Source organism: Manacus vitellinus, unplaced genomic scaffold, assembly GCF_001715985.3.
Source record: "Manacus vitellinus isolate BGI_N305 unplaced genomic scaffold, ASM171598v3 scaffold_12_pilon, whole genome shotgun sequence".
Classification (NCBI taxonomy): domain Eukaryota; kingdom Metazoa; phylum Chordata; class Aves; order Passeriformes; family Pipridae; genus Manacus; species Manacus vitellinus.
In genome coordinates this window covers 12,875,458-12,889,975 of record NW_021938949.1, presented here as the reverse complement: position 1 = coordinate 12,889,975, position 14,518 = coordinate 12,875,458, and the positions used below count along the sequence as shown (strand labels likewise).

The 14,518-nt window shown below is 39.1% G+C and overlaps 1 protein-coding gene across 4 annotated transcripts in view; it reads right to left on the bottom strand.

The window, feature by feature from the left end:
• MRTFB (myocardin related transcription factor B) overlaps nt 1-14,518 on the bottom strand; it is a 67,536-nt gene that overhangs the window by 50,838 nt on the left and 2,180 nt on the right. For all 4 annotated transcript variants that reach the window (XM_029957747.1, XM_029966012.1, XM_029957746.1 and 1 more), the window contains one exon: nt 434-607. In XM_029957747.1, coding sequence (XP_029813607.1) covers nt 434-587 — 154 coding nt within the window. In that variant the 5' untranslated portion in view covers nt 588-607. The remainder of the gene's footprint in view (nt 1-433; nt 608-14,518) is intronic.

Here is a 14,518-nt window from a genome sequence, read left to right as displayed (position 1 = left end):
AAGCCAGAGGGACCCCACAAATCCCCACCAGGGACCCCCTCAAAGTCCTCTGTCCTGCACCAGCTCCTGCAGGGCACCTGGGGGGGCTTTGAGACCCTCCCCTCCCAGACCCTCCAAAATGCATCCAGGGACCCCAAAATCCATCTGGGACCCCAAAAAACTACCCTGAGGCCTTTAAACTCCCCCTGGGCCCCCAAAACCCACCCAGGACCCCAAACACATAAAATTTGATATATATTATGTTTGGGGTTTGTTTTCAACATATAATATCGAGCTGAGCTTTGTGGGATACAACGTGAAGCATCAATTCCGTATTACTTTGGCAGAAAACCCCCATTTCTCGATAATGGTCTTTTTCTGTCTGACACTGAGCCAAGTGACCCCAAGGCTTCCCGAGCAGCTGTGGCCACAGCAGCTGGGGCTCTGCACTCACCATTCTTGCGCTCGGTGAGGGGGGGCAGGCACTGGCTGGGCTGCAGCGACAGCTCCCGGAACTCGTGCGCCACGGCCTCGCTGTGCGGGCTGGGGGCCAGCCGGGGAGGGGGCCCCGAGTCCTCCTCGGCATCCACGGGCCCCAGGTGATCCATGCTGGGCAATCCTCTGCACTCTGGGAAAACAAGGGCACTCTTAAGCACACTCTACTTGAGTAACAAACGTAGATCACACTGGCATTTTTCAGTTCGGGTTCGGGGTTTGGTCGCTTCCTTCACATGCAAAATTCAACCTTAGAATTATAGGGATGTCATTACTGATTCTCCACAGATACTACGGGTTTGCAAAAACAGAGTTAAGCAATGTATTGACAGGCAACTGAACAGTGGACTGGTTCTGAGGAGCAGGACAGTGTCCCTGCTCACCTGGCACAGCAATTCCACTGTGGACCCTCAGGATCTCCTGTGCCTGACCCCTGACACGGCCCCGTTGTCAGCACAACACCCTTTTTTCAGTAACTTATACCAGAGAATGCTGAATTAATATATGATAACATACAAATGGCTTTGAGTACTTTGAAGCACTGCACGACTTTCCTTTGTACCCCAAATCAACTTCAGTATTAATCCAGGACTTCACACTGCCTCAGGACTATGTTAGGACTAATTGCTCCTCCAGCTCTCCAGCAGGGAAGACTTTTAGGCATGAATGTTTTACAATGAATTTTACTGCACACTAGCTACTTATTGTAGAATACAGAGTGGAATAACCCCCCCAATTTATTATTTCTTTCCTCCCTATCATTAATGTGGTACTTAATCTACAGTGAGGACAGACAGAACGATGAATTACTGGTGCAGGCTTTTCATAGCTCACAGAACTATCAAGTCATTAAAATTTCAATCAATCAGTATGGACTTCAGTGAAGTCCATCCCTGGATTTTTGGAAACTGGAACAATATTACCAATTCAAGAAGATTCATAAAAATGAAGAAATATTATCGTTAGACTGTTTGTTAATTTTTAATTCTTTTGCTTAAGAAACACTACTGCTTGCCCATACTCAGCCTTCCATTTCAAGCTTCAAGTATGCTGCACAGAAATACCACACATGTTGGGGGGTGTATTCCAAGGTTTTTAAAATACAGTTTCAATGACCAAACTCAAAATATTTCAACTGTTACATATTTTAAAAAAATAAAGATGACAAAAAATTATCATGAGCACCAAAGAATGGCCTACACTAGAAAAAGAGGTAGAGGATCCTGTTCTGAAGGTGTCAATTGAAAAATAAGAAATATAAGCAAGTACTGCTTGATATATACACCTCAGCAGAACAATTATGATGGTTAAATGCATATTTTTCATTATTTTCCCGAGTTACCAATTGGTGCTTTCACATTAAATGAAGACACATTAACTTACTCTTATGCAAGATTTTTTTTCTTTGTTCTTAGCTTTCAGAAGCACAATTCACCCAGCTCTCACTCGATTTCCTGACATTACACTCTCCCCAAACTCCCACTCACTCATACAAATTAAGTACATTATTAACTAAGCAAGTCTCTTCAGAGCAGAATTTGAGAGAAAATTTAGCTGCTTATCTGCTCATATTCACAGCATTTGATCCACAATTTATTAGCTATATGTTGCCTTGGAGTCAGTTCTCAAAGAGATTAAGCCACATGAGCTGTACTCATGCTTTCAAATCCATGTGAAATTCATAGAAACACCTTCTTGTACTGAAGGTTTAACATTCGTTATGCTGCACGTTAGCCTTGATTAATTATTTTCCCCATGACAGATAACTAAATATCATGCTTTAAATTAAACCAGCTTAACTCTGATCACTTTACAACACACTGCTGGACTAGTTACACATCCACTTCTTAAGGTTTGTTTGAGGAATGTATGTAAACGTGGGTTTATTGTCCAGATTCCCCTCAGAAGAGGGCATGCAGTGCAATGGGATTGACTGCAGCACAATTCAAAACAAGCCTGACTTCCCCCACAAAATGAGCTTGATCTGCAGCTTGAACGTGAGTAAATCAGGCTCAGAGGGACCTTCTGGAGGTCACTTAGTCCATCCCCCAGTCCCCTGGAGTTCCCCCCTGCTCAGGAACTCATCCTGTCAAGGTCTGAAACCTCCACAGCAGGTGATTTCCCCCCCTGGGGAGCCTGGCTGGGAATGCCCTGCCCACCCTCCACACAGGACTGCTCTTCTGCTCAGGGCACTCTCAGCTCCCAGTCTGCACTGTGGTTTCACACAGTACATGAACTTCATCCTTAGGAAAACTCTAAAGCCAAAGTTCTCCAATGCAGAACTCTAACCCTAATTTCAGAGTTTCTAGTTCACAGTAAAGTCTCAGCTATTGCAATTACCTTCTCCTGTTAAAATCCAGATATTTTCCCAAGTGATCCTTTAACAGTAGAACAACCCTCCTGCTATGACTGGAACCCTATTGCAACGTTGCTACATAATCTTAGAATGAGAGACGCTCTAGAATTCCCAGAAAGCCTAAATCCCTCAAATTCCTCAGTCAGATCTCAAATCACATTTTGCTCTCATTCTTTTCATTACTGCTGATGAACTGCTACTGTATCAAACTACGGAAATATTTCTGAGCTTAGAACAACAAATTCTCTTGACCTTCCCCTAAAAAAGAAAACACACCTCCACACAACGTTTATAAGGGCTTTTTGTAGCAGGGAAAAAATCTATAAAGCAGTATCCTTACAGCTCCTTACTGAATCACTGATCAGAACATCTAAAAAATATTATGATGATACATTGAAGATTTGCAATAATAAAACATAAATAATTAATTTGATGCTTTTCTCTTGGTCCATTAGACTCTAAAGAAGAATTCAGCTCTTCAGCTTTCTGAAGAGAACTCCTAAACTTGGCATCCATGAAATTACTAGTTTGTCTTGGGCATAAGGTTTTCCTCATTGATTGACAAAGTAATTGGGAAACTTAAAAACCATTTTGATAAATAACTTTCCAAACAAAGAAACAGACAAAGAAATAGGGAGGAAAGGAGCCGTGTCTCTGTAAACAACATCTTTTTACACTGCTGCACTGCCACACCACTGCTTTTCAGCACGTTCATCTGAACTGCTCAGGAAGATGAGTACAATGGCTTTTTCACCAAGTGGGTGCTGCGAGCAGCAGCATTTACTCCACATGAAATGAGTCTCGAGATATGCAGAACATCTCCCATTCTTTTCAGTCTTCCAAAGCCATATTCCATTCTGACATTTCCAATGTAACTGATTGTTTGGACATCAGCAATTCAAAGACAAAACCCAGCAGCAGAACACATCAGTCCACCTTGTTTAAAATCAAACCTTGCACAGTAAAGACTTTATCCAGTAACCATGTGCAAAAGTGAGAAATCCCTCTGATTTAGAATGTAATATACCATGATACCATCATATTTTATATTAAAGATAACAATTTGCCTCCTGTTTCTCATTTATTTGAAGCCTCCTCAATCTTGAAGAATTATTTTATATTTGCCATCTGCATTTACAGATGGTAACCATTATCTATGGAACCCCTGACTTTTAAGCAGACCTATACACAAAGTGTATTTATAACATAACTGAATCTCAACAGTAAAAACACGTACAGGAGAAATACAATTAAAAAAAATCTGTACTATTAAAGTTTCAGCATTCTACTCTGCACAGTCCAAGAAAGCACCTTTTGTACAAGGCTGGTCTGACAGAATTCAGTTGTCACTTCAGGGGCTTCCACTCACTTGCTTGAAACTAAGAAATCTAAAGGTTAAGTTGTATGAACCATCATTACATTTGGTATCAAAAACTGTTGGAAAGCACAATACCAACTTACTCGTGGCAACTGAAATAAAAATACTCCACTGTTCCCAAAAGATTTCAGGTGGTTGCTTTTTGGTTTGGGATTTTTTTTAAATGCAGAATTCAGTGAAACGTTTGAGAGTAGTAAAGTGAAAACTAGAAAAAAATTATTTTCCTACTTAACCTTTAGAATAGATTATCAAAATAGAACCTGCAGCAGCACTGCAAGGAGGGCTGTGGTTCACATTTCTCTGACAAGTACACAGAAAGAGTGTTCCAGCCCTGGCAAAGGAGAGCTCTGTACAATGCATGAGCCTTATGTAAGTGTTCTCACAGATTGTAGGTGGTTGCTATCTTCTTAACTGCTGAAGACAAACGCTTCCTTTATTTTTAAACATTTTATCTTCAAAAGACAAAGTATATTTCCTTAGAAAAAATCTTATAAGGGAGGGAAATACATACTTCCCTGCTACTTGAGACATTAGAACTGGTATTTTATTCAGCACAAACTGTGAAATCTGGATGACACTGAGGTAGGAAATCAGCTTTTACTTTAGAAATCCACTGGAAAAAAGCAGTTCAAGAACCACAGTGCATTGCAACTCTGGCCAAGTCCCATGGCTGACCTTAGCACTGCTCCCTCATTCACACCTGCAAGGGGCCTGGGGCACCATACACAGGGCAGGATTTAACTGAATTACCAGCCACCAGGTTAGACACCAGGCTCCAGAACAGGATTTACACAATCATGGTGGGAACATGAGCAATCAGTTTCTACATTTATAAAACTCAGTAAAATTTAACTGTAGCTTGCAGTTTGTAATACATCAGAGTCTTTAGAGAATACTAGAATTGCAAAATGTTGAGTGTGGTTTAGTTTTCTTACTTTTTTTTCTTCCAAGTGCCAGAAAACACTAAACACTAATTAAGACACTTCAAAAGTAAGTGGAGATCCAGCAGGTTCCCAACGGCTGCCAAGGAAGGTCGTTTGCATTAAACTCTTCAATCTTCCTGCCAATGCCTGGAAAGACCTGGAAATCTGTGCAGTGGGGCTGGAGATCACAGTAAGCACTTTGGGACTGTTACAGTTTCCTTCCATGTGAGCAGTGAGCATTAGTGACCTGCACCTGAGATAATGTGCCAAGTCACACTGAGACCAACCTGCAATTCCTCTCTCCTATAGCAGGGCCAGGACTCTGCATTCAGAGCTCTGCTGGGCCCACCAGAGCACAGACACCCTCAGCAAACCTCCCTTCTCATCTCCAAAGGAGCCCAGTGCCCGTGGTCAGCCCCCTGGAATGCCCAGTTCCCCCTCTCTTCCCAGGATCTTGGACATGAACACTCCAAGTCCACGGGAACATTCAGCTCCCTGAACAATCCGGGAACTGGAAGCCTGGAGAGTCACTTCCCAGAGACAGGCCCTGGGGATGAAACACCCACTTCAAGGAGAGGCAAAGGCACAGAGCTTCTAGAGGATGACTCCTCTGGGCACGCTGCCCACCAGCAAGGGGTAACACGAAACTAAAGAACAGCTCCCGGGGCTGGCTGCAGGAAATGCATCTCCAGGCACTTCCTGGAGCAACCCCAAATCCACGGCTCTGCTCCAGCGGCAGGAACGCTCCTCAGTCCAGGACACAGGTTCCTGTGACCTCTGGAATGCCCCGTGCTCTGTCGGTAGACACACCCTGTATATGCACAATTTCATCCCATCATACAGCTGAGATCTTATTAAATTCCTTCAGCAAAAAGGGTCCTGAGTAACTTTTCATTACAAAACTGAAAGATAAATAACAGTAATTAAAAAAAAAAGCTTTGGCAATACTTACAAAGTATCTAAAACCCATTTACAGGTATTTTTCCAAATCACTGACCTGTCTTTTGCACTGTGTCATATATTGGTGCTTTTAAAATAGGAAAGATGTAAAATCTAAAAAGTAACCTTTTGCATTTAGCACTACAGTTTTAACAATGAACTGGTGCAGAATAGGTTTTTAGTTGTTTTTTCTTTTTCATTTTTTCCAGTAGGTTTCAAATCCACTTTCTGATAGAGCACTTAGAACCACTGAAGATGAATTTATGACTGAGTACAAAAAATAACAGACATGGAAAGTACTTGCTATTAATAATCATCTAGATTATCAGTAAATTAACTGAATATGTTGTTCTATTTCATTTTTGTCATTTATAATTTCACTGATTGGAGAAAATGTCTCAAATTACGTTTGCCTCTGTTGCATAAACAATGCTTATTTTGTTGAGGTTTCTGCTCTAATTTCATGTATTTCGCAGTGGATTAAAAGACCAGAAGACAATTTTAATGAAAAAAATCTCGAGAATATTCAACCATTTTAGATTCCCCTTCACACAGTACAAGGCTGTTCCTTTTCCCAGAGTGGAGCCTCAGTAGTGACAGCCTGGTGACACTTCAACTCCTGCACTTGGCTTCTTATCCAGCCTCTCTCATTAGAAGTATTTTGGATACAGTATGGGAACTCTGACACAAAAACTGACATTAAATTATTATATTGAAAGAGAAATTGCAATCCTACAGTTAAAACACAGTGTCAAGATATTAATTAATGAAGTTGATCTCTGTGGTAAAATACAAAGCAACAAGGATTTAAATCATACAGCTATTTTTACTGAGGTAATTATACAAAAGCAGAAAAAGATGAGAAATATCAGTGCTGACTAACCATGAGTAATCATCTTGGATTATTCATTATGCAAAACTCCCTGTTACTATTAATTTCTTAAAAAAACAATGTGCAGAAGTATTTGACAGAGCTGAGGTTCTGTCACGCTTCCCATCACAGCAGTGCCTGGAATGCCATCCTCCTTCCAGGAACACAGTCCACACTGGCCTGGTCAGCAGTGCAGAAAAATTTCCCCTTTTACTAAATCACTTATTGAGATTAAATTTTGTAACTAACTCTGCAACTCAACAGCTTTTTACTTTTAATCTCCTTTTGAGCAGGCACAATTTGATTTCATCTCATCTTTTCTGTGGATATTCTTGATCAGCAATGCTCATGTTATGGCAGTGTAAATCATTCAGCTGGATTAACTGGATCAAACAAACACAACGCTGCTATAGCACACATCCTCACCAGTTCTATTGAAATAAACAGCTTCATAAAAAATACTTTAAACTAGAAAGGTAAAACAAAGTAGTATCTTGTGTAGATGTTGCACACACAGTGCATGGAAATATGTCATTTGCAAATGGTCAGAAAAATCTAAATGTGTCATTCCTATTTTTCAGTCTATGAAGATGATGCTGATTGTCAATATTTTACATTTGCTTTAATATTCTACTTTAAAATGCCTATATTAACACTGGCAGCAAATTAATTTGGAGACAGCTTAGAAAGCAACACAAGGTCAGTTTTATAATACCTAAATTTAGCAAGACAAAGAAACAAAGAAACCAACCAAACAAAAAAGACACCATGTGCATTACTGGGGTGCAAACAAATGATGCTTTTAGTTTCTCATCCTCATAAATCTCTGCACATTTAAATTAGAAATTTTTTTACAATAAAACAAATAAAACCTAGTGACATATGATTTCAGAAGCAACTTACTCAAATTCCAATTAACAAAAATTCCTAAGTCCTTAATATCAGCTTTAATGTGAAGCACTTAGCAGCAGTGTTCAAATAATTGCAAGATCAACCCAGATTAACCTGCCAAAAAGCAAGTTCAGTTCTTCTGCTCTATGACAGAACTTTGTGGAAGGAATTAGTAAGATCCCATGTGCTCCATGATTTTCTGTGGCCAGCAAACATAAAGTGTAGCCAGCAGAATCTATTTATGTGATTGAAGTTGACAACATATGAAAAAATCTAAACCCAAGTGTTCATTTTGGTATTATAAAAGCACTTGATAGCTCAAGTCTGGAGTAAGGGTCAAATATTTATATGAACACATCATAGGATTGCTACACATTTTAGTGTCATGTCCTACAAGTGGGCATTTATTGAAAAAAAGGGAAGAGAACCTACACAGAGCTTTTTACAAGTTCAGGCAATAATTAACAACTTTTATCAATAAACTGGATCATAGCCTTTCACAAACCCTGTATGTGTTCAGAGTCCTTTGATAACCAAAATACTGACCTACCTTAAAAATGACTGTTGGTAAAGCTGTGAAGGCATTTCAGGAAAGGCTGGAGGACAACATGATTTCATTTGTTGGCTACTGCGAGATGTTCCCATTTATGACTAAGCTGCAGGTGCTATTCTGTTTATTTGACTGCCTGTAAAGCAAGCCCTTGAACTGAACAAAGCAAGGAAAGCACAAGGACTGAAGTCAGGGAGGAAGGAAGTGCAGGACTGCTTCCCGCTGACCGTGCTCTCTGCTCCTGCCACAAATGGGACAGAGCCTGGCACAATCACATCTGTTAACTGCAAGTTCTGGAAAAATAGATACTTTGCTTCTTTTTATTTCTGTACACTGTTACAGAGACTAGCAAAGCCTTATTATTATAATATTTGCTGTTCTCTTAAAAAACACAACCAACTTCTATTGGACAGAATTCAACATACTATTCACATTCAGCAATAAACTAAATACTAATTAGACATGAATTCAAAATGAGGTAAGCAGAATTAGAGATTACTAGCAACTTCCATTTAGAGGGCCCCGAAAAGATCAAAATAATTATACCTGACCTGAAATTCAGGGCACTCATGCAGGTGGTTCCCAGTTAAGCAGGCCCTACTCAGAGCCTTGGGACAATTTAGAAAACCCTCTTTCACAAACCTTTTGCTGCATATTGACTTGCACCAACACATCTACTTTCAGATATTAACAATGCAAACAATAACTTGAATTAGCTCCCATGGAAACCAGTCAACTCGTTCCTCTTAACTTCTGAAAGCAAAACTTTTAAAATTTAACCCACTAATGGACAAAAGAAAAATTTAGAAGGTGACAGGTTAATGTTTAATTAAAAAAATAAAAAATAAACTTGCTGTACATCCTAGAGCAGCAGCTATTTACCGTGCAGTCTTTACCTGATTTACACTATAAGTGCTTAGAGTTCTACAATATTCTTTTGTTTCCTATTTCCAACCATGTACCCACCACGTAAAATCCTGGCAGAGCTTTATGACACATATTTGTCTCAAACAACTGGTTTTACTTCAAAGCTATTAGAAGTATTTAATCTTCTCATCCATTCTATTTCCTTTAACTAGAAAGAAAAGAGAGGCCTGGTCCAAAACCAGTGTCTGGTTTACAAGTCCATGGGACCGTCTCTTCAACACTTCACTTGACACTGGATGATGTGACATTTTGAATAGCAACAAAAGCACAATTAAGGGCTAATTAAAGGTGGTGGGGTAAGTACTGAGATGATTTTTTATAGTGCTGCTGTCCTGCTTAGACAAAACCACTGGGTGAGCTACAACCCTGGATTCTGAAGGCTGTGCTGGCATTCCCAAAGGTACTCACAGCTACAGCCCTGAAAGAGTGTACTCCTCACATGTGCTGTGGTACAACTGCTCATCTCCCTTAACTAAACAGTGACACGAGGTTTTGGCAATCCCATAATACCACTCTGGGCTCTTGCCAGCTCTTGTAACACACATAAATTATTCTCCACTGATGTGGCATTATTCTATGGTCAGAGTGAGGGCCATCCTTCCAGCAAAAGCTGCCTCTGCAACTGGGCACAGATGTGTAATTGCTTGGCTTAAAAGCATTCCTTTCTACTACACACTCGAAAAAGCAGGGAAGGAGCACAGTTGTTTCATCACTCCTGTATCAGCTGTTCCTCAGATTCAGGGCTCCAGGATGATGACCCCCTCCCTCCAAGTTACACCTCTGGTGAAGCAGGGAGAAGGAAAAGTTTTCCCACTTTCCTGGAGGGAGAACAGTGTCACACTGCACTGCTCACCTGCTTACAGCCCACTCTGCATTGTGACCTGATTTTTGATACAACAGTGACAAAAGATCCCAGTGTGAATGCAATTACAGCAGTTGTAATAGATTTACATCTTGCAGGATCTTCCCCAGAATTAAAGTGTTTTGGGGTGTTTTTTTAATAGAAACACCAAAGCTGCATACTGAAAGAATGCTGAATTCCATGCATTTAAGCACAGACTTTCAGGAAGAAAAATTCCTCAGCAAACCACAAAATATCAACCCCAAGATTCCTAAATATTGGAAATTAAGCATGAAGATACACCACATACATGGTATTATGGTTGTAACACAAAAATAAATAAATTGGTTAAAGATGAAATTACTCTTTACTAAACAAAAGCCAAACTTTAACTTCTCAAATCAAGCACATTTCTTCTAACAAGGACATTAATACTCCCTGTGAACAGGGTAAGAGCACAGGAAGGAATATCACTTATTATTTTTTTATAAATACAGATCCAAGAGTATAAGTGATGTAGTTTAATCTCCAGATCAACACCCATATTCTAAAATAACCAGAAAAATGATGTTATTAGTATGCTGCCTGAAAACTCTGATGTTCTAAACAGTTTAATGCTATAATCCCCAGTCCATGCCCTTGCTGCTTTAAGAACCAATTTCTCACGATCTCCAAAGCTAAAATGAACTGGAATTCCATTTTCCATACTGAAATTAGCTAAAGACTAACAGGGCAGAAACTCTGGGTCAGGAGAGTTTATGTTGCCTAAGGCTACTTTCAAAGAACTCTTATCTGTTAAACTATTGTGTTCCAATATTTCATTCCTTACAAAGCTGTTTGTTTAAAAATAAATAAATAAGAAATAGAACATTGTTTACAGTAGATTTTGGCACAAATTGCTACACTTAGCAGCTGTAACACATCTAATTTCTGTATTTCTTGGGATCTTTCTTGTAATACAAATTGAAGTAAAAAAAAGCCAGTAAACCTTCCCCTTAAAAAACAATCATCATTCTCATTTTCCTCAGTTATAAAGGAGAGGGAAAAGTCCTCTGTTTATGCAGAAATGGCAGTAACCAAGAATAAGCTGATCAAGGAAGAAACATAATGGTCCTTAGAAATACTTAAAATCTCAAGAACCACTTAACAGAAATTTATTATACAGAGAAAAAGGTCTCATGTATTAAAAGATATAAATGTCATAAATGTAGACTTAAAAATGAGAAAACCTGACTGCAACACCTTCATTCATTCCACCAATTATTTCCAAATATCATATTAATTTAGGAAAATAATGTTCATAAATGTATGATTAAAATAATAACACAACACCACCAGAGCATCTGCTTCAAGGGTTTACCAAAGCTAAATCAGTTACTGGCAAATTAGGTCCAGTGGCACAGAGATTAAATACAGGGTTCTGTCAGAACAACCAAGTGGCTGAATAATTCTCTCCTCTCAGCTGAAGATGTTCTTCAGTCATGGAGTAAACTTCATGAGCTTCAGAATGCAAAAAAAATCCTTAAAACATAGGCTGAAATACTTTCAATATATTCTCCTTCTATCCCTCTGCAGTACTCTAATGAAAAAGCTCTTACTGACCATTTCTTCTCCTGAACACATCACAACTAGAGTAGCAGTCAATTTATGAACTCATTAGCCTAAAAACACTTGGAGCCATAATTTCTCTCCTACATAATACTTTTATCTGTATAGCAGACATTTCTGGTCTTCAGCAGCATAACAGAAAATATCTTGCTTTAGTATGTCTTCTGATCTGTAGCATTTCCATCATTTAACAGTTATCCAATGTCATTTATTAGGGTATGTTTCAAAACACTTTGGTTTGATCTATTTACTAACACTAAAACACACAGTGTTTTTAATCATGAATAAATCAGTAAAAACAGGCTGGAAAACCTAAGCAATCCCACTCTTTCCTCAAAGATACATTTTTGAGCAGCACTCAAAATATAAAAAAAAATACTACAAAGCTTGGTTAGACACTCTGTTGGAAAATACTGATTTCTCATGAAAACAAGATATTCCTTAAATATAATCTGGTCAGATATAAATACTACAGTCCAGGTTTCTTTTGCTCTTGCCTTTTTTACATAATTCCTTTTCTAGATCAGATCATAATTCCTTTCTTCCCCAGATCACTTCAGTACCATTCCTGATTCCTCTCCCTGAATTCTCAATTTGTTTCTATCCTCCATGTATCACTAAATCACCTCTCAACTCAGCTTCCACTTTACCCATCACAAATGCTCTGTGTACCATCCTTCCTTGATAACCTGTTCCTCTCCTGACCACGTTCCTCAGCCAGCCAGGAGAAGGCTTGGATTAGGCTTTCAAAAGTCTGCTACAGATGCCAAGAACCCCCAGGCAGATGAGAGATGCTTATGGAACTGTATCTTTTGGAATACCTTCTGGCTCCACCTGCCCCAGATATTTGAGAAACAGCAGAATTTTGACCTGTGTGTGTGTCCAGGAGTCTCCCTGTGCTTAGTCTGCAGGAAAGGGCAGCACCTTCCCGTGAGTTATCCACGCTCCACGTCCGATGGCTGGTTGGGCTCCACATTCCCCCCCTGCTCCTGCTCAGAGCACTCTCAAAGCAGAGAAAGATGAACTGTGGGCTGGAATAGGTTGAAACCATCTGCATTTCACCCTTTCCCAGAGATTCCACCTTTCTGTTTTCCCAGTCCTGCGTGCCCAGCTTTTAAAATCAGGCACATTCTACAAGACCTGGTGAAAGAGCCATCAAATGGTTCAACTGGCAGAACAGAGGAAGGGTGGAACATCTGGCAGAGGAGGGAGGATCTCATTCCAAAAATCACAAATTACACTGTTATTCACAGAAGCAAAGAAAGTTGGTTGAAACCATCTACAGCTGTAGAGTGAATTATTTAAGGCTTGATTCACATTGGAAGATTTATAATCCCCATAAAGATGGTTTATATTTTGCAAACACTCAGTACTTCGTATGCAAGTGCTGCTGTATTATTTGACATTAACATAAAGAAACATTACTGTAAATAACCCATACAAATTCAGAAATAATAAAGACTGCAACATAAAGCAGTAACTTCTCTTGAATTAAGTATTTACTAGAAATACAGTCAGTGAGCTCTACCCTCATAAACTGTGAACTGAAATCAGACACTGCAAATGAAATTAGTGTTGAACACATTAAGGAGAAAATGGTGAGGTTTTGTCTTTTCTGGAGCTTCACACACAGTTGTTGTAACAGCTCTCAGTACTTACCTAAAACACATGAGCCAAACTACAGAAACACTGGAAAAAAATTACTGATCTGAATAACAGCAAATCTGACACATCAGTACTAAATGGTGTCAAGAGCTGATTAAAAAAAGGATTTTTTTAAACTATTTCCTAATTCACACAGGTTACAAGGCTTTAACAAAAACCTTATAAACACACTAAGGATATTTATACAGAGTATGGCTGTACAAAGAGTACAAGTTACATACTGGAAATCATTAGCAAAACACTGAGGCATTTCTTCTTGGGTACCTGTCTTGAGCTGTACTTTCCATAGAAAAATACGTTTAAAATGATATTTTTTAAAGAGAATATCCTAAAAAATAACATCCCAAGTGACATATCATAACGAAAAACCACACTCAAAAATAGTTCAAAGAGATTTATTACTCCACTCAAAAACTCTTAAAATAATGCAGAAATAGTGCAGTTCAGACCAACCATAATGAACATAAAGACAGTGATACCATAATTCCCTCTGAACACCTCCGTGTAAGGGACTACTCACACACAGAATTGCATCTGTAGCACTGTGGGGTGAGGAGACCCCACCACAGACACAGTTACACACCCATTTCCCTGCTCATGTTACATCCCAACTATTCCTTTCCTAAAGCTTTGCTGACATGTGGCTCTACATCCTGAAGAGCTTTAAGCACGTGTTCAACTTTGTGCACCCCATTTAGTCTCAGAAACACATGCTTAAAGCTTTGCTGGATTGCAACTTTACCAAGCAACACATCTTCATTTTTAAAATTAGTCAGAATGCCAGCAGCTGGAATTCTACATCTCTTCTATTTATTTTTTCTATAGGAAATACTGAAAAAGTTGCCACTCACTAGATATAAGAAACATTTATGGGTATTAACTGGACTTTACTGGAATAGACTAACAACTTGAACTCATTTTAATGAGTTTCTCTGCTGAATTTTTATGAGCTACCTCTTTTACATTTAGAGTAAAGAATGACTGGCACACTAATTTTAATGTCTCTAGAATTTTTATTCACATTTTTAGCAACTGTTCCCCAGCCTTCCAGCAGGCTTCTAGTATTAGAAACAAAATGTGGGAATAAAAACACAT